Genomic DNA, 21,909 nt, shown 5'->3' on the forward strand with positions numbered 1-21,909 from the left:
TCGGATTTCCTGGATTTCGAGCCTTCACTGGACAGAGCCTGGAAGTGTTTATTTATTGACCCCGCGGGTTGGGAAGCGGGTTAAAGCTGCCCAGGAGCTTCATTTAGCGGCATCTCCGCCCCCGGAGAAGCCCGCAGTGAGGCGCGTGTCGCTGGCGCCACCTGGGCCGCCCGCCCGATCGCGGGCCCGTCGCTGGCACGGGGACACCAGCGGAGAACTCAAGGGTCTGCACCCACCTTCTCTTCAAAGAATTTTCTCCTCAGCTTGGCGTCCGTGGGAGGCAGCGTCCTCCTCAGGTCTCGGTACCACTTTCTCACCACGTGTCCCCTCCAGCAGGCTTGGATCCTAGAATGCGGGCGTTGGAGAGTGACTCGGTCAGGGCGGCGGGCACAGGCACGGCAGACCACGGGGACGATGGCCGATGGCCGAGGAGAGGGCCAAGTCCCCGGCCGTCAGCACAGGGTTGACCCCCAGGCGTCCCAGGGCGCAGGGGAGCGTCCCGGGGGCGGGGCCGGGGCGGGGCCGAGGCCGGGGGCGGGGCCGGGCGGGGCCCTTCGGACCTGGTGGCGCACTTCGCTTTGAACAGCCGCGCCCCGTCGTGGATCACTCTGGTTTGATACTGGTTCCTTCTGCACAGGGGACAGGTTTTCTTATTCGTGAACTTCTCGAAAGCCTGAAGGCATGCCTGAAGAGAAACATTTCATTTACAATCTTACGAGTAATTACTTATAAACAACATTTTTACTTCTGATGTAATTACAGTGTTCTTTTTCTCTCTTAATTATGAGACTTAGTCCAATTAAGATTGTGAAGAAGTTTCATCAGGTGTTGACACCATCCTCGTGAAACTTGTTCCCAAAGTGATGTTTTACCGGGACATAACGCGACACATCAAAAAGGGCCGGAAACCCCTCGTGTCATGGCTGATGACCCCCGTGGACAAGGCCGCCGCGCGGTCAGATCGTAGGATGCGGCCTGTCACTCAATCTTATGTGCGTCACTAACAGCGGTCCGTCACAAGCATTTGTGGTTCTTCTGTCACGTAAAATTCACCGTTTCCAAAACAGGCTGAATGTATTGTAGCCCAAAGTCATATTTCTAACCGTAAATGGTGATTATGGATAAAACAAGCGACCTTTTTAGGGACCTAGTGAGCGGGACTCGGCTGCGTCCCCTAAGCTGCAGAATGACAGTCGCACACTCTGATGCGAGGGAAGCCGGATTGACTCACTCTGTGAAACACGTGGGAGCATGAAAGCAGCACCTGTTCATGGGAAGACAAACAAAATGTTTGAAGTTTAAATTAGTTGAAAAGAGAAGCAGCATAAACACATTAATTAAAAGAAAAATTTTGAATGCTTAAAAGGTAAGCTGTGTTGTTTCTTTGAAAAATTAAAAAAGCAAATTAATAACCTTGATATTTATAATATTTAGTGTCCAAGTTTAGCACGGCACAGGTATATAATCTCAACAAGAAAAACTAAGTTAACCACAATCTGAAACATCAAACACACACATGAAGTTTGCTATTAAGCCATTAAAATGTGTGTGTGTGTTTAAGAGCGAAACAATTACGAAGTAGACGTGTTTCCTGGGCAGACCCTAAGAGAGGGCTCAGGCTGGAAGCGGGGAGCAGAGGGGGAAAGGCAATTCCTTTTTCAAGGCTTTGTTCAACTACATTGAAATTTTAAAGAACCACAGCTTTTTGAGATAGAATTCTGACACTGAAAGTTAAATAGCAATAAATTCTAGAGACATATGAATTGCGTTTTCTTTTTTAAATGTGGGAATTTCCCCTTTCTGTGATCCAAATTCCTCACCAAACAGTGATATTCTGGGTGTGATAAAAAGACCTGGAAGCTTAGACTGAATACAGAAAAAGGCAATTGGTTCTTCCGGGAGGGAGGCGGAGGGGAGCCAGCTTCTGTCCACCCCCCTCTCCCTAAGCTTCTCCGTGGGCAGAGGCTCTCCTCTGACACCCCTGGGTGAGGCTGATCCCAGACACCCAGGCCGCCTGATCTGGGGAAAACTTCCTGTTTCTTAAAGTGACCACTTTAAACATGCTCTAGGTCCATCCGTGTTGTCACAATGGGAAGGTTTCATTCTTTTTTACGGCCGAGTAATATTCGGTTATATATACGATTAGATTATTCTATCGGAAATATCTGGTTCGTGACAGAGCTGTTTAATGGGGGCGTTTAACTCATCACACACTACTTTAATTGGTGGAAAAGAAAATGTAAGCGCTTGAGGGTCACATAGCAAGAACTGGAAAAAAGCCTTGGACCTTTTTTTTGTACTTGATGCCTCGTATTAAAGTGTATGTGTGAGAATATTGGACTCTGAGGCCCCAGTTTAGAGTCTGCTGGGTAGAGAGGAGCCGCCGGGCTTGCTTATCTAATCTCCCCGCTGAACACCTGGGGGCGAAGTTCAAATTCTTCCTTGCAGATGGGGCAGGGCTGCGTGGAGTCCCCTTGCGAGACGGACCTCTGTTTCACTTTTCCCCACTCGTCTGGGGACAGTGGCAACGGGGGAGGGTCAAACAGGCCCAGCTTCTGCGCTGAAGTTAAACAACACAAAACACGAGTTAAAATACATTTTAGGACACGGTACTCGCATATAACTTGAATGACATCTTGTAAACATTAATGCAGAACACGTCGCGTGCTTTATTCCGCCGTGGACGGACTCCTGCTTTCCCAAGGCACAGAGGGGGCGACGGGGTTCCCTGACGTCCATGTTCCATGCCCCGTTCACGAAGCATCCCGAATCCGTTCCTTCCGCAGGCAGGGCTGCGGTCCAGTTTCGTAGAAGGAAAAGTGAATGCTGAGTTCCACGTGCGCCGGCCACAGGGGCTCCTCACCTGTCACCTGCGGCCTCCTCACCTGTCACCTGCGGCCTCCTCACCTGTCACCTGCGGCCTCCTCGCCTCTCACGTGGTGTACCCTTCCGCCCCAGCATCGCCTTCTCCCAGGCCGCGGCTTTCTGCCACCACGGGACTTTATGGAATGAGTGTCCACCGAGTTCTTCCTTTGCTAAAGAACGCTTACGGTGTATAATTGCTGTCAGGATAAATCTGTCCCTTCCACGGCATCTGCGTGCGCGCCACCTGTCCGCGGCGGCCGGAGCACGGAGCGTGTGTTTCAGTAGGAATGTGCACTCGAAAAGCACCCGCGGGGACAGGAGCACTGTGTCCCCCCCTCAGGGGAGGGTGACTTCCACGGCTGTCTTCAGGGGTGGACAGGGAAGTGTGGCGTCTGGAGCGGGAGCGCTCAGGGCGCAAGGAAGAGCTCCTGGAAACAAGCTTTGATGGGTGGAACGTGAAAGTCAAGTGCGGGCTGGGGACGAGGTCAAGGTCACCTCCCAGAGGGCGGACAAATAAGCTGAAGCAGGAGACGAAATAAGACAACGAAGGGGTCAGTCTAACAGGGCCGACGTCTGAAATGCCGGCCTTTCCGGAGGAAAGCAGAAAACCGAGAGGAAACATTGTAAACAGTGCAAACATTTCCCAGCAGAGGACGGTTTCGAGTGTGCGGGCCCCGCAGGGCCAGACGGAGGACCCGCGCCGGTGCCATCGCCGTGGACCCTCAGAGCTGCAGGCAGAGCAGATGCGAGAAGCTTCTGGAGGGCGGGCGGAGACACCGAGGCGGGGCTCGGAGGAGATGCGGCATCCGGGTGCAGAGTGCGCGGCCTCGTGCGGGGGGCGCAGGCGCCAGAGGCGGTTCCCGCGTCCGGACCCCTTGGCTGCCCATCGGACGCGAGGGCGGGACAGGCACGTCCTCCCTTTCTCAGGAAGCCAGCGCCGGGCCCCCTCCCCACAGCAGGCTGAGGGGCCCCACCGGCCAGGGCCTCAGGCGCGGTGCTGCTGGGGACAGAGCGGCGCGTCCGGCGGGAGCAGGGTGACGCGCCGGTCTAGAAGGACCGGCTCCAAAGAGCACCCCTGTGTTTAATGGGGCGGGAGAACATGCTCCGGAAGGAGATCTTCGACGGCACATGTCGGGTCTTTTCCTATCGGCTAAGGCGCATCGCAAGACTGAATTAAAACAGCGAGATACTGACCTAGAAACTGAAGCCCAGAAATCACGCGCGCCATCTCCCATGTGAACAAACGTGAGAAACCCGGCAAGGGCGGAGGTGGCAAAGGGCGGGTCTGGGTTGGAGGGAAGAGCCCAGGGTCATCTTTTGTACCAGGCGACGTTCCCGGCGCCATATGCAGAACATGGAGGGCTCACCGCGAAGGCGCCAAATGAAGGTGAATAGCGGGGAAGTAGGGGCGTCTCTGTGATCTCCGAGAGGGTGAGGGTCCCTTAGTCCCCCCCGCCCCCAAGCATGAACGATAAAGAGAAACCTGATGGATGGAACAGCGATCGGAATGAAGACGTTATTCAATAGAAAATAACATAAAATTAAGTGACGGCGACAGACGGGGAGGGGACATCAATGTTACGTATAGATAATAATTAAGAACATATGGTCCAACCTCATAGTAACCAATATGCATGATAATTAAAAACAATTTAAGAGCTCCTAAAAGAATGACTGATTTATTCTCCTTTATAACCCTATTTATTTTCCAAATTGGGAAATTCTTCCTGATGCCTAATTTAGATCTCTCCTGCTAAGCTGACCACGCAGAGGCCCCCTGATCTCTCCAACTACACACGCATGGCAGAAGACGCCACTGGAGCGTCAGGTGACGTTGCCCCCAAGCCCCCGCCTGGCCTTGAGCTGGGAAGCCACCAGCCTGTGAGCAGCAGCCTCCCCCGCCACGCGGTGCCTCTGTCCCTCACACCTGCGCTAGGACACAGGACCCCCGGACATGCCTATTTTCCACACCCAGCGTCATTTTACAGTCTTCTCTAATTTTCCATTTAAAATAATTTCAGGACCTGCAAAAGGCTGTACAAACAGAGTGAAGAATCCTCAGGCGCCTTTCAGCCAGTGTCCCCACCTACACGACCCTAGAACCTCGGTCAAAGTCTCACTCGGGGCCCTTTTTTGTGACTGAGATTATACACTGCGTTCAGTGGCCACGTCCCTTTCGTCTCCCGCGCTCTGGGACTGTTCCTCCATCTTTATTTGCTTTTCTTAACCTGACGTTTTTGAAGAGCGCTGGCCAGGAGCTGCGTACATATCCTTCGGTTTGGGTTTGTCTGTTCTTTCCTCACGATCAAATTCAGCCTGCGTCCGGGCAAGAACACCGCGGGGGGAGGCTGTGCCTTTCTCAGAGCAGGCCTGGAGGCACGTGACGTTGGCGTGTGTCACGATCAGGGACGGGCACTTTGGTCACCTGGTCAAGGCGCTCTGTGCCCAGCGTCACCCTGGTAAAGCTGTCATTGCTCCCCGGCAATGACTTCGTAGCTGTGGGGAGACACGGTGCCATTGTGTCCCCACGGGATTTCCCCGCCGGTTCCAGAGTCACTGGTGGGCATCGCTACTGTGCTGTCTGCCAGTGATTTTCATTTCTAGTCCATCTCCTATATCTGTTAGTTGTCATCCTGCTGTAAGAAAGGGCTTTTCTTTCCCTTGACTTATTCAGTTATTTCTGTTAGTGCAGATGCACGGATATTTACTTTATCCGACTGTTTTTACTGATTTTACTTATCATTACAATTTTTATCTTCTTGTTCCGATTGTCCCCATCATCATTTCTAAGCTTCAGTACATACGTACCTTTTCGTAAGATTCTAAATTAAAATAGATTATTTCTGTACCAGAAAAAAAATCATACTATCAATCTCAATTAAAATTCTTTAGCTCTAATAAGCCAAAACATGGCGAGATCGGCTTACCTAAAGTTAATGGAGGCGGTTTTGGGTCAAGAACGTATTCTTTTTCCGGATCTTCCACTTTTGGGCCCGGTGTCGTTTTGTGAAGTCCCGTATCTATCACTGCTTTCGTATTTCTTTTTAGAGATTTGGATCTGTCCTCTCTTTTTGGTACATTTGTCTTAGAATGATCTGCTACTGAAAGATTTCGAAGTTGGAGATCGTGTAAAATGTGATCTTGTAAAGCAACCGCAGTGACTGCTAATTTATCTAATTTACCTTGTTTGGATGAATGACCCTAAAAAGTAGGAAAGAGCCACATATACAGACCGTTATGGAATGTATCATTTAGAAGAAAACGGAGGGTCTGGGACTCGACCCTGAAAACCTACTGCACCAGACTGAATGGTAAACGGTGCTCGGCCCATCGCTACCCCGGTCAGAGCAAGCTCGGCCTCACCATTTGTGCTAACGACAGAGTAATAGCTTTCCATTTAATTACCGAGTCCTTAATTATAATACAAATAAATTCATTATGGCCTCTAAACACTGTGCAGGCCTGAACACATTCTGTTTCGCTAGAATTAAATTAGACTCCGAGCAAGTCTGGCTTGTTATATTAAAGAGAATCTTGCATTTAGGGAGATGCTTTTTTTGGTGAAAACATATAGAAAAAAACTGCCTTGCAGCTAAGAGATGCTTGTAGTAAATACTACAGCTGATAGATCCTCCTTCGAGCAAGGTTTGCAGATTATTTTTTACACTCAAATAACAGCCGAGTTAAATAGATATTCACGAGTTAAACAATGCATATATTTTTAAAAAGAGTTGCGTACCTTATTTTTTAACATGCTGAAGCAGGAAAAGTTGTTGCTGGGTTATATCGAATTATGTCATCGTCATATTACATTCCTTTAATTCTTCTACTGTGGAAACATAGTCAACGTGACGTCAGAGCTGGCGGGCACGTGAACATGAGAATGACCCACCGCTGGACAGGATGGAGTGACACGGACGCGCGCACCCCTCGGGCCAGAGACCAGGGCTTGGGAAGCGGAATACGGCCTCGAGAGGTGACACTCACACGGGGGCCCGAAGGACAGAGGACAAGGAACCTGTGACACTACGGGTTCAACAGCCACAGAGGGACTCGGGAACTCAGCACGTGCCCACTGCTTAGGGAGAAAGGGGACAGTGGGTGCACCGGAATGGAAGCGGGGTGCTGGGGACTTCAGTCCCCACGATGCAGACGTGTGAACATGGGGAACGATCTCGGGTTCCGGGCTTGCTCTGCCCGGTTGCTGGGCAGGGGACTCGACATATCTGAGCCTCAGTTTCCCCTCGTTGAAGCAGGTATAAGCACACACGGTGCGCAGGACCAGGCTGGGCGAGAAGGATCTCACGTGGGCCCTTGCGCACGGAAGATGCTCCGTAAATGGCTATTCTGGCTCTATTTCCCTTCGAAGCTGGTGGAAGAGTTTGGAATCGGCCCTTTCAGTTTTTACACAAGGGTATGTTTTATGAACATAAGGTCCAGAATATACTGGAAAGGGGAGAAACAGGAGTTATTGAAGTAATCTAGGAAATAGCGCTGCGGGCCTAAGTGTCAAACTAGACAGGAATTAATCCGAAATAAGTGTCTAAGGATCGACACCTCTGTTAAATTAGTCTGACAGGTGAACCCTCTGCGGAGCAAGTGTAGAGCGAGGAGAGTGGAGACAACTCCGAGGTCGCCAGGGCTCAGCAGCTGCCAAGATGACAGATGACAGCGGTGGCCGCAGCCTTGTTCCCTGTCAATTCTGGCATCAAGCGGTGCATGACAAGTTTCTGTCCAGCATTTCATCGTGACAGTCCAGGTAGGAGGTATTTAAAGGGCTGAAAGACCACTGCCAGAATTTCCCCTACTTCTTTTAAAACGCCTGGAACCCGGCAGAATACAGTTGCCATCACACTAAAAGTCGTCTGATGACCATAGCTGGCTGTCTGCCGTCTACAGTTTTTTTCTCTTGTCTACACTATAAGCCACTGTGATTTAAAAACAAGGTAAGAGCTTTGAAAAACGGTGTCCCTTGTAAATCCTACCGTAGCATTAAATTTCAGAGTTGGAAACTTCAAATATTTAGTCCAACTCCATTTTATAAATGAGAAAACATGTCCAGAGATTAGGTGACTCTCAAGGTTACATAACCAGTCGGTGGCAGCGATAGGGTCAGAAACTTAATCCTTGTCCAGTATTAAGAACTAAAATCAATAGGAATATTCTTTTTGAAAACTCCAGTATTTACCCCTAGATAAAAGAGGTGGGGCTTGGTAAAAAAGAACCTTCTGGTGTCAAAGTAATTAGTTACCAATCTGTCTCAGTGACCTTAAGCTAATTAATAAACATGCTAATTAAAAACAGGCACACAAGAGATACAAACATACAATTTAAAAATACAATTTGACACACTGTCTCATGCCTGGTAACTTATGAAATCCTCGTTTGCGCATTTTCATGCGACTCCACCTGGGGTGGCCAGAAGCACACAGACAGATGTAGAATTACAAGGTTAAAATCCTCTGAAAACTTCAAGCATACCTCTGGACTTGGTTCCCTTTTAAGAAATTGGTAGCGTTTGGTTTGGGGAATTATCGATTTTAGATTGGTAATGTTTTGAGGCCCTCCCAAGGCACGGTCACCCAAGGCTGTCCCGGAGACGGAGCACCCTGGGGGCTGCTCTCCGGGAAGACTACCCGCCATCCTCCAGGGTATCCTGGGTCGTCACCAAGGGGCACTCCGCAGCCCCCCGACCCCCAACCCTAGTCCCCCCTAACCTAGCTCTGCTTCTGCGCCCTTCCTTTTAACTCTGCTGGGGAACTGTCCCCTCCCCGACCCTTCTCCCTAACCCGACTCGGTGGCATCCGCACAGGCAAGCGAGCCCGCCCTCCGCATACCCACCGCGGCCTTCCGCGCAGCCTCTGCGCCTCGCCGTTGCCTAGCAACCACCGGTCGTCCCCGCCCCCCCAGCGCGCATGCTCAACGGCCGGATCCTGCCCCGCGCACGGTCCCCTTCCTGCCTCCGCCTGTCGCCAGCCCCGCGGGGCTCACTGCCGCACCACGCATGCTCGCGCGCCCGGGCCGAGCACCCCGAGCGCCAGACGCGTCCTGCGCCCCGGAGCCGGGTGTCGTAGGGGCCACGCGCTTTTCTTCTTGAGCCTCGTGCTGGGCTGACTGGCTTCTTGGATGTGTAGTTTTCAGCACGTTTGGCAAAACTTCGGCCATATTTACTCAAATATCTTTTCTGCCTCTTATCCCAATCCTTCTCTGCTCTGGACTCGGGTTACATTTACATGACTTCTGTATACATGTGCTGTGCACGTATCCAGACGTTTCTGACGCGGCCCGTCAACTTGACGGTGGTGCGAAAGCCATACGCGTGCGGTAGAAACACTTCGAATTTTGAATTTTGAGCTTCCCCCCCCCAGGCGGGTACCCCGTAATGCTGGACAGCGGCAGGTGTAGTGTTCGATGCATTTTCCACTTCTATGTCCAATGTAGGATGCTCTGGTTTGTCAGGACGTAGTCCCACCGGAAGTCAGGCTTCCTGATGCTCTGTTCATTTTTAAATGCCTTTTTCCCCCTCTCATTTTGGATCATTCCTATTGCTAGGTCTCGAGTTTGCTAAATCTTTTCTTTTGCAGTGTTTTCCGCCTCAGCTGTGCTTTCGTCTCTAGAAGTTCGGAATGGGTCTCTGTGTCTTCTGTGGGTCTCCTCGGCTTCGGGGTTTTATTCTCTGGCGGAGGGGCGGTGCAGCATAGAGGTGAGAGCGGGGACACGGGTTCAGGAGGTAGACTCACGTTAAACCCAGACCTACATCCTGTGTGTCTGAATATCGGCGGGTTACTCTGTTTCCCTAAACTGTGGGTTCCTTCTAAGGAGGACATCCGTTACTTCTCCCCTTAACATCCATTAGCCCTTCTCCAGCGATAGCCCTGGGGGTTCTGCAGACATGGGGTGAAACATAGGACCAGCCTAAGCTAGTCAGAAAATCCCAGTGCCCTGGCCACGGCGACTTAACTGGGATGGGCAGATGACCCAGGTAGACCAATTAGATGGGCTCAGTACATGTGTCGGAGCTGCTGGACCCTCCTTTAATTCTCAATGCAGAAACGAGAAGAGATGCGGGACCACGGCGGTGCCAGCTGTCTTATCATCAGGCGAGAGGGAGCCTGAAGCTGTGGGGGCATCCCGCGCGTCCCGGAGGGAGGGTTACCTGGGACACGGCCGAGGCCGGCAGAGCCAAGCCCGGGGTTGAGTCTGAAGCTCCCTACTGTGCTGGCCACTGCCCGCGGGAATGCCAGTTCGCGTCGGGTTCTTTGGTACTGGTAACGAGAAGAATTCAAATGATACCTAGATATATTGTCACCACCTTGGGACTGTGGCAAGATTCAAACCTCGTGTCTGCGAACTGCTTGGTGCAGTGCCTGCTATTCGTTATATCTATTTTAAGGTATTTTTTTGGAACATCATGAAGCTCTAAGAAAAATTCCCAGTTATAACTATCTTCTCTCCATCCGAGTCGTTTTCAAATTTACGACGGTTTCACTACCTGCGCGTTTTCTACCCCAAAGAAATTGGTCTTTCTTGCCAGCTACACAGAATATTTTTCTGCAAGCTCTTGCCTGAAAAGTTAGCCTTGTAAGTATTTGTGATTCTGGACGGGAGCACAGTGGACGTGGCTGACCGAGACACCGCTGTGTGGCGCGCATTCCGGGTCCTCCTCAAGGTCACGGTGCGCTGTGTCCTGCACGCTCTATCGTGAGCGCGGCGCTCTCGGGCAGGGCCACCGCGCACGTCACCCCAGGCCGCGCTCCTAGGGGCGCGGGTGGCAGCGGCGCGCCCTCGGCTCGTGCGCGTTCGTTGCACAGACGGGCGGAAGCTGCGCGCACACGGAGGTTGTGGCCTTGTCGCATCCAGCACGTCCCCCCGGCGCCGTCTCGTGCCCTTCGTGGCTAATCTGCCTTAGAGCGTCAGAAACACGACTTGGATGAGTTGGTTATGGTGTGGGGACAGGACTGGAGAGATGCGCCGTGTCTGGCCGCCAGGCCCAGCGGCCGGTGGCCGCGGATGCGCAGAGCGCCCGAGCTGCGGAAATACGCCATCCCGTGCGGAGCTGCGTGTGAGCGTCACCGAGACACTGTGACAAGGCGACGATGCCCGCAGGTCCCGGCGGAGGGGCGGCGGCGGTGAGAGGGCGGCCGTCGAGGCGGGAGACGGCGTCCTCTGTCCCGTCGCTGCAGGAGGATGCCCAGGGTGACACGCGCGGGAACCCGCGCCGGAGCTCGGTCCAGGGCGAGCTCGCCGCCCTCCGCTCTGGGGACCGTTTTTTTTCGCCGGCCCGGCCGTGCGGGGCGCCGGTTCTCGGTGCGTCCGGCCCGCAGGGTCCGAGTCGTGCGCCCGCGGCCGGGGTGGGACCGGGCGGGCCTGGTTCGGCACCGTCCCGCGAGTTCAGGGGCTCAGCGCCCCGGCTCGGCTTCTCTGCCGCCTGCGCCCGCTCTCCGCCCTCCCGCTGCCGGCGCAGCCCCGACGGAGCCTCCGTTCCGGGCGGCCAGTCCTTTCCCACCGGACAGACGCCCCTCTCCTTCCGCGCGCCCCTCCCAGTCCTCAGTGTCGCCTTCACCGGCTTTCTCGCGCGTCCAGATTCGCTGCAGGTCTGTTCCCGAACTCGTTCCCACGCAGCCCTCGTCTTTTTTTCAAACAGCTCAAAGTCTATTCCTGGATTTTGTGGTGAGCGAGGTCCAGCAATTGCTGGGGAATTTGCAGTTTCTCCTGGTGCTGCGGGCAGCAGTTGTTGTAAAGACTCGGGTTCACCAGTGGGACTTCCTAAAATATTTTCTTTCCTAAGATGATACTAGAATTTTCTTTGGTTTTAAATAAAGAAACGAAAAGAGCTTAGGATGAGATTTTCAACTCCTCTGGCTAGATCTCTCTCTCTCTCTCCATACATGTGCATATATTTTTTTAAATCTATATACCAATCACCACATATCAGACATTTTTAAAAATCTTGCCAAAAGATATTACTCATACTAAAGGAGTTGACTGGATAATGTGAACCCTATTCAGATATTAGTGATTTTTTTGGCCCTGATCAAAAGTTTTGTAATGTGTATAAAGGCATTACAAATGCCGGGTTACTGTTGCTGACTCTGAAATGTATGCTGATTTCTAACCATCGCAGCTATGTTTTCTTCTAAGAATTTCATAGTTTTAGCTCTTACTTTTAGGTCTTTAATCTATTTGAAGTTAATTTTTTTTTTTTTGTATGTGGTGTAAGGCAAGGGTCCCACTTAATTATTTTTGCATGTGGTTATCTATTTTCGAAGGCTGTTCTTTCTCCATTGAATGATCTTGGCCCCTTGGTCCAAAGCCAGTTGATCATAGGTGTGAGAGTTTATTTCTGGCTCTCTATTCTGTTCCGTTGGTCTGTGTGTCTTTCCCTATGTTGGTATCACACCGTTTTGATTACTGTACCTTTGTAGTAAGTTTTGAAATTGGGAAGTGTGAGATCTCCAAGGGGTTTTTTTTTTTCCAAGATTTTTTTTAAAGCTATTCTGGATTCCCTGGATTCCATATGAATTTTACAGTGTATTTTCCATTTCCGCAATAACGACGCTGGGATTTTGCTAGGAGATTTGCTGCAGTGAAGCTGTGTGTAAGTTGGGTTAGGGCTGTCATCTGACAGTATTAAGGCTTCCAATGCTGAGAACAAGATGCCTTTCCATTTTTTGGGTCTTCGTCAAATCCTTTTAGCAACATTTTGTAGTTTTTAGTATACGGACCTTATACCGCCTTGCAGAAACTTATTCCTAAGTATTTTATTCTTTTGATGCTTTGTAAATGAAATCATTTTAACTGTTCACCGCTAGTGTCTCCTTCACTTTCGAGGGGTGATTTTGCCAGGTGCGGAATTCTAGGTGTTTTTTTTTTCTTTCTTTCAACACTTTCAATATTTCACTCCCTTCTGTTCTCGCTTACAAAACGAGAAGTCGAGCGTAATTCTTACCCTTATTCCTCTGGGGGTTAGCTGGGATTTTCTTCTGGCTTCTTTCAAGATTTTCTCCTTTTCTTTAGTTTTCTGCAGTTTATGTGATATGCCTATTGCACGTTTTTTTTTCTTGGTATTTATCTTACCCGACGTTCCCCGAGCCTCCTGGAGCTGTGGTTTGCTGACTGGATTCAGGAAAAGCCTTCGCCGTATTACTTCGAATCTTTCTCCGTCCCTCCCTTTCCTTCTTCTCCTGGATTTCCCTTACACGCGTGTCACATCTTTAGCGATTCTGCCACAGTTCTTGGCTGTTCTCTTACTTTTTGCCTCTTTATGTTTCCTCTTTGACTTCCGTCCGGGAAGTTTCCGTTGCGATCTGTTCCAGAGGATCGGTTTCCTTGGGCATCGGAGGCGGTCTTCATTTCTGGTCTGGCGTGTTGGATCTGTAGAGTTTCTTTTTGGATCTTAGAGATGTCTCCTCTCTGCTCACAGTCGCTGTTTGTTCCCACACGTCGTTTGCCCTTATCACATTAATCGTAGTTAAAAAACCCCTCTTTTTATAATTCCGAAGTCTCTGCCATATCTGAGTTCGGTTCTGACGATCGCTTCTGTCTCTTCAGCCAGCCCCTCCCCTCCCCTCCCCCGCATTTTTTTTTTTTTTTTTGCCTTTTTCGTATGTCTTGTCATTTTCTTTGGCGGCCAGACGTATGTATTGGTGATAAGCACTGGGTAAATGGGTCTTTAATGTGAGTTTTATTTTTATCCGATGGGGAGCCGTAGAATCTTCACTACAGCTGTGTCAAAGCCTTCATTTTCTCTCTCCTTTATCGTTTTTGGGTTTCCCACGAAACTCCTCCTCAAGGAGAGGCTGCGTCTCCGCTCCCGTAGTGTGACACGCTCCGATTACGCTGGACCATGTCGGCCTGTGGCGAGGTCCCGGGAAGGAGAAGCATCCCACAATCTCATGTTTCAAGCTTCGTCTTTCTGATGGACCAGCATCCCTGGGGTCTCTCCTTTCGAAGAATCCCTCAGCCTCTTTTTACTCACCATTTATGTGGATCAGGACGCTGAGCTGGGGCTCCATTCACCGATTGCCATTTCCCCCAGGTCACACAGGCTCCGACAAGAATGTCCCCGAGGGCAGTGTCTCTGTGCATTCTGGGAAGGGTTGTTGATTTTCAGTTTGTTCATCTTTTTCCTTGTGGTGAGGGTGGGCGTGATAGATGCAAGCTCTTCGCGTGTCAGAGCAAAAGCCAGAATTTGAGAATTGAGGTACGTTTTGTTTGTGCGGCTTTCTTTTATGTGTGTTTAAACTGTCCTGCTGTTGAGTTACTTCCTGCTGTTCCCTTTCATTGTATTTTTTTCTCTCTCATTTTCTATCTTCGTAGTTTTTCTACCTTTTACTTTATATGATCCGAGAATTGACTGACTTGTTAAATTTGCTCTCCTGTACCTACTATTTCTCTGATTTATATGCATTTCTAAACTCTTCCCTGAATTCTTGACTTAATGATTAGGAAATGATTATTGAACGAATAGATTGAGATCTTCATTTGTATATTTTCAAATTTTGTTTTTTTTAAAGAATAACTACTTTTTGTGAAATGATAGAGATGTTTTATAAAATTTCTAACACCATATAATTATGCGAATAAGAAACATATACGCACGTTCACATGTGCACACGCGCTTAAATCCCACCACCCAGAAGTAATTTTCGTGACTATCGAGTGAACGTCACGTAGCCATATTTTCAGGGCCCGTATAGAGAGAGATTGTGAAAATTAATTTGAGATAAAGGAATCACATCCTCTATGCTATTTTAAAAGAAAAACTATCGAGTTTTATTCTTCGATAAAATTTTTTTTTGCTACCAATTTTGTTTCTAAAAGGTCTTTCTAAAATATGGGGAAAATTATGAAAATATTGAAGTATTGACATTCCGGTTTCATTATGAAATTTCTCTACTGAACCATTGATAAAATTAGCTCTCTGCAAACATCCCTTCCCACGCCCTGCTGTGGCATCTTCGCGAGTCTCTCACACATAGAGGACACTGTAAACTGTTAAGAGCGTGAGGCAAACAGATTGCAGAGTGGAAATCACGAATCTCGTGAGAGAGCTGGGGTGTGACGCACTCGAGGAAAACGCCCGAACTCCACCTGCTGCTGGTTTTAGGAGGGAGGGTGACAAGGACGGTGGCGGGGAAAGAGCTTCGAAAGAGAAGGGCTTGCAGGCGAAGGAGTAAGAAGAGCTCTCGGGAACACACTGAAGGATCTTGACTCGTGCGTGACGAGCCTGTGCTTGAAAAGTCAAAGCGGAGGCGAATGAATGTTATGGCCTAGTGTTCCTTCCACCGCCTCTTCCTGCGAGCACAGTCGCGCCCTAGGGCCCCTCCCTTTGGCCCCCCATCGAGCATCCGTCCGGCTTGGGATCCTGTCCCCAAGCCTCCACTCCCTTCCCGTGTGGGAAGACAGGACAGTGAATGACAGCGTGCGGGCTCTTCGTTCAGGAGGGGGCGCCAGCGCCCGTGTTCTGCGGGGCTGCAGGACGGTGGGGCGCGGAGGCTTCGTCGCGGGGCGGGTGTGGGGAGCTGGCCATGGGCTCAGGAGAGGTGGGGCGTCTCCGATGACCGGGTCGGGAGGTCTTTGGCGTCCTCTGGCTTGTCCTCGTTGGAAGCAGTGGTGAACACGTGGAGGCTGCGGGTTGCGGGCCAGTGTGCTGTCGTCACGTGTGGCCCGGCCACGGTGCGCTGTACACGCACCCCCCGTGTTTCTGTGCTGTGTGCCTTGTCTGCTGCTGTGATAATGCTCAGCGGTTTCCAGCACCGGGGGTCCCTGGACTTGGCACCTCTGGCTGAGATGAGCTGGGGGCATCTTGGTCTCGGCCGGCATCGTTTATCAGATGACCAGGTGATTTGCTGAAGAGGAAGCCACGAGGAGATGTTGCTCAGTGGAATCGGAGGCGCTCGGCTCGCCTCGTTGGCTGGGGCGAGCGGGCGGCTCTGCCGCGTGGCACGCTTCGTGGTGATGGCGGAAATGCGGGGCGGGCCGAGCCCCGCGTGCAGGCCTTTGCTTGCACGCCTGTGACATGCCATTAGTCAGGCGAGTCACGGGGCGGAGCCGGAGCCGGGCGGGAGGCTGCGGGGCGGCCTGGCTCGGGCCGGCCCCGGGGGAGGCGGCTGGTGGCGGCAGCTGTCTCTGCAGAGTCGCACCCCAGCCCCGCCCCGCCCCAGGCCCCGCCCCTGGTTTGCTCTGTCCAAGCACGTGAGGTTGCTGGAAAAGAGGAAAACGGCTTCCTCGGTGGTCGTTTACTCACTTTTGCATATAAAACATATCATTACTACTTTTTAAGTGAGATCTCAATCCGTGAGTCCAGAATTGGTAATTCAGAGACCAGATATTTAAAACGAGGTCGTTGTTAAACTGCTTTCCTGCAGTTCACGTGTCTGCTTCTTTCTCAAGGCATCGAGACGATTGGGAAGTCGACGTTTTTGTGAAGATTTCAGGTGTCGTGTGTGTCACCGTGTAGCGTTTACCTCTGCGTGACTTAAATCTGCGAGTTTCCATTACGAAGCACCCCCACCGCCTTTCAATCCATTCTCTTTCTTAGTCATGAGCCTTTAGGGAGCAAGTCTTGCCGACTGGTCATACTTTCATTCGTCTTAAATCCTGTCGTAATAACTGTCGCTCTCTCTCTGTCGCCCTTAAATGAATCATAAAGCGAGTGAGTTCGGGGTATATTTCAGTGCGGCAGGTGCGTGCATCCTATACGTGGCATCGCGCTTTGTGTACACAGCAGTGCGTGGCGTTGAATACCGAGGGTCCAGCTGCCTCGGTTGTGACAGCGTCCTATTGTGATCACCTTGAAATGCTTTACGACTCTGAAAATACTTATTCAAATAGGGAGTAAACACTGGAGCAAATGTCATGTGAAGAACTTCACCAAGCTTCAACTTCTTGAATAGAAAAAGGTATAATTGGACGCAAATAGAAATATGAAAAGAAACTGGACGATATGAGAGTGATACGTAAAAAGTCAGTTCTCTTTCTAGAATCGTTCTAGTTTATCATGATGCTCTCAGGGGTTTGGTTGGGGAGGGTTGCCACGTGTACTTTAATTGATGTCTATTTCTGTGTTTTTCTCAGCGTAACCGGTTTAGGGGAGCTGGGGGCCGCGCCTTTAAATTCGTGTTTGAGTCATTTGTTCACTGAACTCATTCATTCATTCCATGTCATTGATGAAAGGCCTATTTTATGAAAACGCCATGCCAGGGCCCACAGAGACAGCGCTAAATCAGCGAGGAGCCGGCCCCCAGGGGAGGAGCGTTTGTGCGTGAAGAACGGACTGTCGTCGAGAGACCTGGGGGTGACCGGCGGGTGCGCAGGGACCTCGGCCAGGTTGCCCAGGTGCAGGGCCTGCCCAGAGGAGAGTGGCACTGGGGACAGTCCTCTGAAAGGCGACGGCGGGCTCAGGGAGGGTGCCGGGGAGGGCTGGACGCTGGCGTGCTCTCCGTGGACGGCCGGCGAGTCAGGTCCCTGGGGAGGGGTGAGAAGTGGAGCTTCAGAGACCAGGTACCTGGCGGGCAGCGGAAGAGAGCAGGTTGTCCGTGTGGGCGAGGACATTCCCACATTGTCACGGATCAGCAGAGCTCACCAACGGAGGGTCCTTGTGAAGAGAAGACAGCTTTAGATTCCTAATGGGAAGTTATCCTTTTTTGGGGGTAGGAATTTTTATAATGACCTTAAAAAAAAGACATGTAGAGCCTTAAAGCAGAAGTACCGTGAAGCGAATCCAGCGGAGGACGTTGAGCTTTAGCTTGAGCGGAGGTGACGCTTTTGCTGACACCTGCGGCGTCTTCGTCGGCACGGGGCTTCCTCGATGCTCCCCGCGGTGGGGCCGACAGAGGCAGGGCCTGGAGGTGTCGTTCTGTGGGGCGCCCTTTCTCCGCTGGGTTTGGTGACCACTGGTTGCTGCCCAAACTGCACAGATTGTGTTTCCCGGTTATTCTGGGTCACCGCAGGGGACAGAAGGATTCGTGAAACTTTGGGATGTTCGCTCAATTTTCATTTACCGATTTTCGGTTTTTAGCAGGACATCCGAATCCAAAAATACATTTTTAAAACAAATCAAAAACCTAATTCCCCAAGAACTGAAAAGAAGTGTTGCTTGTTTTCTTAACTGTGGGGTTCCTCGCGGCCAGCTCGGCACTGTCCCTCACAGCCACCCAGTGAAACTCGTCGCCTTCATAATTTTCCATGTGAAAATGCCCGTATCATTTAAATCTCTCAGCGAGGGATGTACCAGAAGGATTTTTTTTTTCCAGGAAGGACTTTGAAATAAAAGATGAACGCGTCAACTCTTACACCATCACAGCAACCCACGTTCATTAGGACAGTGTCCTTACCGGAGCGCAGTGAAGCTTCCGAAGAGACCTGGGCTCGCGTCCAGGCCCCGTCGCTGCCGAGGTGCGTGTGAGCCCGTTGAGCTATTTAACTTACTTGTGCCTTAGTTTCCTCATCTGGAAAGCAGGAGGAACAATGTCAGCGTCACAGGAGCTTCGTCGGGATTAACGTAGGCGATCGGTGTGAAACACTCCCCCAGTGCCCGGTCCGTGGCCACAGTCCTTGCCCTCGTCATGGAAACCCGGACACGCTTTGTCCTGTTTCAGTATCACTTAGTCGCCGTTCCTCGCTGGAGGGGCCCTGTTGACACAGGAGAGACATAGGTGGTCGCAGCGCTGTGGGGTAACCGCTACGGCTTCTTCTTGTGCAGTGGGGTTGGGCGCAGATAACACTACAAATTGTTTTCCGGCTAAGAAAACAGAGGCCCATTAACGTGTTCTGTGCGCACTGTGTTCCTTACGCACAACCGGCTTCTCAGACGAGGGCGAACTGAAACCACAGTTCTTTGAACAAGGAAAAACCGACGCCCGTGGTATGAGTCTTGTGTCTTTTCCTTATTATTTGAAGCTCTTTGCTCTTTGAGAATGTGGTAAAGTTCTATCATTTTGGGGCTCGGAATTAGCATTGAAAACATGGGATTCTTTCCCTGGATGGATGAAAGTAATTTCTTGTTTGCTGGGTCAAACGCAGCATGCTATTTGTCACACCGTGGTTTGTGTATCTTTCTAGAAGCTTTCAACTTTGATCTGAGTCAAAGTACACTCAGTAGCACAGATGACAGAGTTAAAAAAAAAACCCCAGTGATGTGCTTTGTCACTCATAGAAACTCTAAATCAACAAGTACAGAGGCTCGGAGTGGAAAAACCCTGCTCCTTTAAAGAGGCTTGTGCGTTCTTGTGAGCGAGCAGACCTCGGCCTTTCGGGGAGACAAGGGTGTGGGGCGATTTATTAGTCAAAGATTGAGTTCCGTCAAAAGGCGCCTCTTCAAGGCCAGCTCCTGGCCCTCGCCTGTGTTTTTAGGTAAACACCCGCATTTAAAAGCAGGGCTCCCCGCACATAAAAGCGGCTTTCTTAGACTGTCATCAGAGTGGATTTTAGGACGTGCTTTTAATACTTACGAGGCCGGTGTTTGCCTTTAAAAAAATGCTATTCGAGATAGCTTTTTATTTAACTTCCCCCTCCCCCACCCCACATGCCTTTTGCCTGATTCAGGCAGCATTAGGGGAACTCACCTTGTTGGAAGACCAGACAAAGGTTCGGGGAAATGTTGCGCATGTGACCTTTTGAAAGTCGAGGCTTTAAAAAAAAAAAAAATCCTTGTTTAAACACCATAAAAACTGGATGGAAAACAAAGGCATATAATCTTCATCTGAACATTTGGTTTCGGATTCTTTTTATTGAGCTCGGGTTGATCGTGCCGCGAGATAAATTAATTGTTCTCCAAGATTGCTCTGTGCTGCCATTCCCTCTATGGTTTTAGCAAACGAAGACTCATATCAATAAAAAGGTAAAAGAGAGAGGTTCGGGCTGGAGGATGTCTGTACTTACTTAGCTCTAACTCTTCTGTTACTCTTCCAGATTACGACCGTCTTAAAGAAATTCGGCCGCGCCGTTCGGTCTGCGTTTGTAGGGTTAATTATTAGGAGGAACGTCAAGCTTGTGGAATAATACTGTTAACAGCTGCAAAATAATACATCGTAGGAATGTAGCCATTTATTCAGGATGCCGGTATTTATCGGTATTCCCTCTGCCTCTTGTTTCAAAGCGATAACTTTCCTATAAATTTATATTTCTCGACCTAGTGTATTTTCTGACAAGTACATTGAGGTAAAAAAGTACATACGGCATTTTAATTGTACAGTCCCACGCATGTCGACCAATGCGTCTAGCCACGTGATCGCTACCGAAATCAAGTTCGCGGCTTTCCTGGCGTCACAGAAGGTCCCCCGCGCCCGCTGGCCGACCCTTTCTTCCCCGCGCCCCGCCCCGGCAGCCCCTCATCTGTTTCTGCCCCTGTGGTTGTGCCTGTCGCGAGGTCGAATACCACGTGACCCTTGGAATCTGGCTGTCTCCTGTGCATCGTGCATCTGAGACCCGTTCACGCTGTGACATGCGCCTGGGGTCCCTATGGTTGCTGAGATATTTCCCACCGGGGAGCGCACCTCACGTTGGCCACCCGGTCCCAGGCCGGTGGACATTTGGGTTGTTTCTGGTTTGGGGCAACTGTGGATACAGCTGCTGTAGACATCCGTGTCCCGGCTCTTGTGTGAGCGCCCGGGTTCATTTCTCGTGGATACATTTCTAAGAGCGGGCTTCGCTTCGCCGGGTGCACTGTGAGACTGGGTTCCAGAGCGCCCTGGGGGACTGGCCCGTCACCTCGCACTCACCAGCACGTGGGCCGCCAGATTCCCCCTCCTCCCAGGCGGAGAGTTACGGCCTCATCCGGTGCTTAGTTACCATCCGTGCATTCTCTTCGGTGAGTGTTTGTTCGAGTCTTTCTCTACCCGTTTAAAGAATACCGGGTGTCGAGCTCATCGTGTTTTCTGGACACAAGTCCTTCGTGGAGGAAGCGGTCGGCGTATTCCTCACAGTGCCTTTGGAACGAACGTGCAGAATTTCGATGAAGTCCTGTTTCTCAGTCTTTGTTTGCACGAAGTGTGTTTGTGGTGTCAGATCTCAGAAATCTCTACCTAAGTCCAGGTCACAGACATTGCTCCTATGATTTCTTCGAAACGTTTCATAGGTCAGCATTTTACATTTAGGTCTCTGCTGCTTCGTGGGTTAATTATTGTATAAGGCGTAAGGTTCGGGTCGTGGGTAATGTCTCTGCATGTGGACGGTCAGTTATTCCGGGGGATCTGTTGGAAAGACTGTCCTTTTCCCTGTAACCGCCTCGTGCTGCTGTCAGAGGTCACATGGCCACGCTTGTGTGGGGCTATTTCTGAATTCTCGATTCGGTCCCTCCGCCAGCAGCGTGCTGTCTCGGTTGCCGCGTCTTTATAATAATTCTTAAAATCGGAGGGCGGGGATCCTCCGACTTCGCTCACTTTTTTCACAGTCGTTTGGCTGCTTCAGACCCTTTGCCTTTCCGTATCAGTTCTGGAATCGGCTCGAATGTGTGCACACAAGTCCTGCTGCAATTTTGATTAGAATTGCGTTAAATCTGTAGGTTGGCCAGGGACCCTCCGACCCATGAATGTTGTGTGTCTCTGTCTAATTAGGTTTTCCTTCCTTTCATCAGGGTTTTATAGTTTTTAGAATATGTTTTGTATTTACACCTAAATATATCATTTTGCAGTTATTGTAAGTGGTATTGTTTGTAAATTTTTCTTATTATTTATTGCTTATGTACAGAAAAATGATTGTTGCGGGTTGATCTTGTATCCAACAGACTGAAGCGCACGTAGTTTCAGAAGCTCGCTTCATAGATGCTTCCGTATTTCTACGATGTCACGATCGTAGAAATCTATCACGAGAACGGGATAGATTTTCTACAGGCCTTTTCTTTCTTTCTCTTTTTTTTTCTGTGTCGAACTGGCTCCGACCCCAGTGTGAGGTCGGATGACCGTGGTATGTGGCTCCCGTTCTAAGCAGAAAGCGTTCAGCCTTTCGTCATTCAGTGACACGCCGGTTCTAGTTTTTTTTTTTTTCGTAGCTGTCCTTTGTCAGATTAAGGGGCTCCCCTTTTATTCCCGGTTTGCTGAGTAT

The 21,909-nt window shown here is 50.4% G+C and overlaps 1 protein-coding gene across 12 annotated transcripts in view; it reads right to left on the minus strand.

The window, feature by feature from the left end:
• The window catches only part of RNF32 (ring finger protein 32), a 24,376-nt gene extending 15,613 nt beyond the window's left edge, over nt 1-8,763 (minus strand). For 3 of the 12 annotated variants that reach the window (XM_039837236.1, XM_039837151.1, XM_039837243.1), the window contains exons 1-7: nt 8,707-8,763; nt 6,605-6,694; nt 5,793-6,066; nt 2,418-2,560; nt 1,232-1,264; nt 561-685; nt 237-345 (exon numbers count right to left, since the gene is read on the minus strand). In XM_039837236.1, the coding sequence (XP_039693170.1) occupies nt 237-345; nt 561-685; nt 1,232-1,264; nt 2,418-2,560; nt 5,793-6,066; nt 6,605-6,619 (699 nt within the window). In that variant the 5' untranslated portion in view covers nt 6,620-6,694; nt 8,707-8,763. The other 9 variants (XM_039837227.1, XM_039837219.1, XM_039837169.1 and 6 more) reach the window with 9 other exon arrangements.
• Between the last annotated feature and the right edge of the window lie 13,146 nt (nt 8,764-21,909).

This window comes from Pteropus medius, unplaced genomic scaffold (assembly GCF_902729225.1).
Source record: "Pteropus medius unplaced genomic scaffold, Ma_sr-lr_union100, whole genome shotgun sequence".
NCBI lineage: Eukaryota > Metazoa > Chordata > Mammalia > Chiroptera > Pteropodidae > Pteropus > Pteropus medius.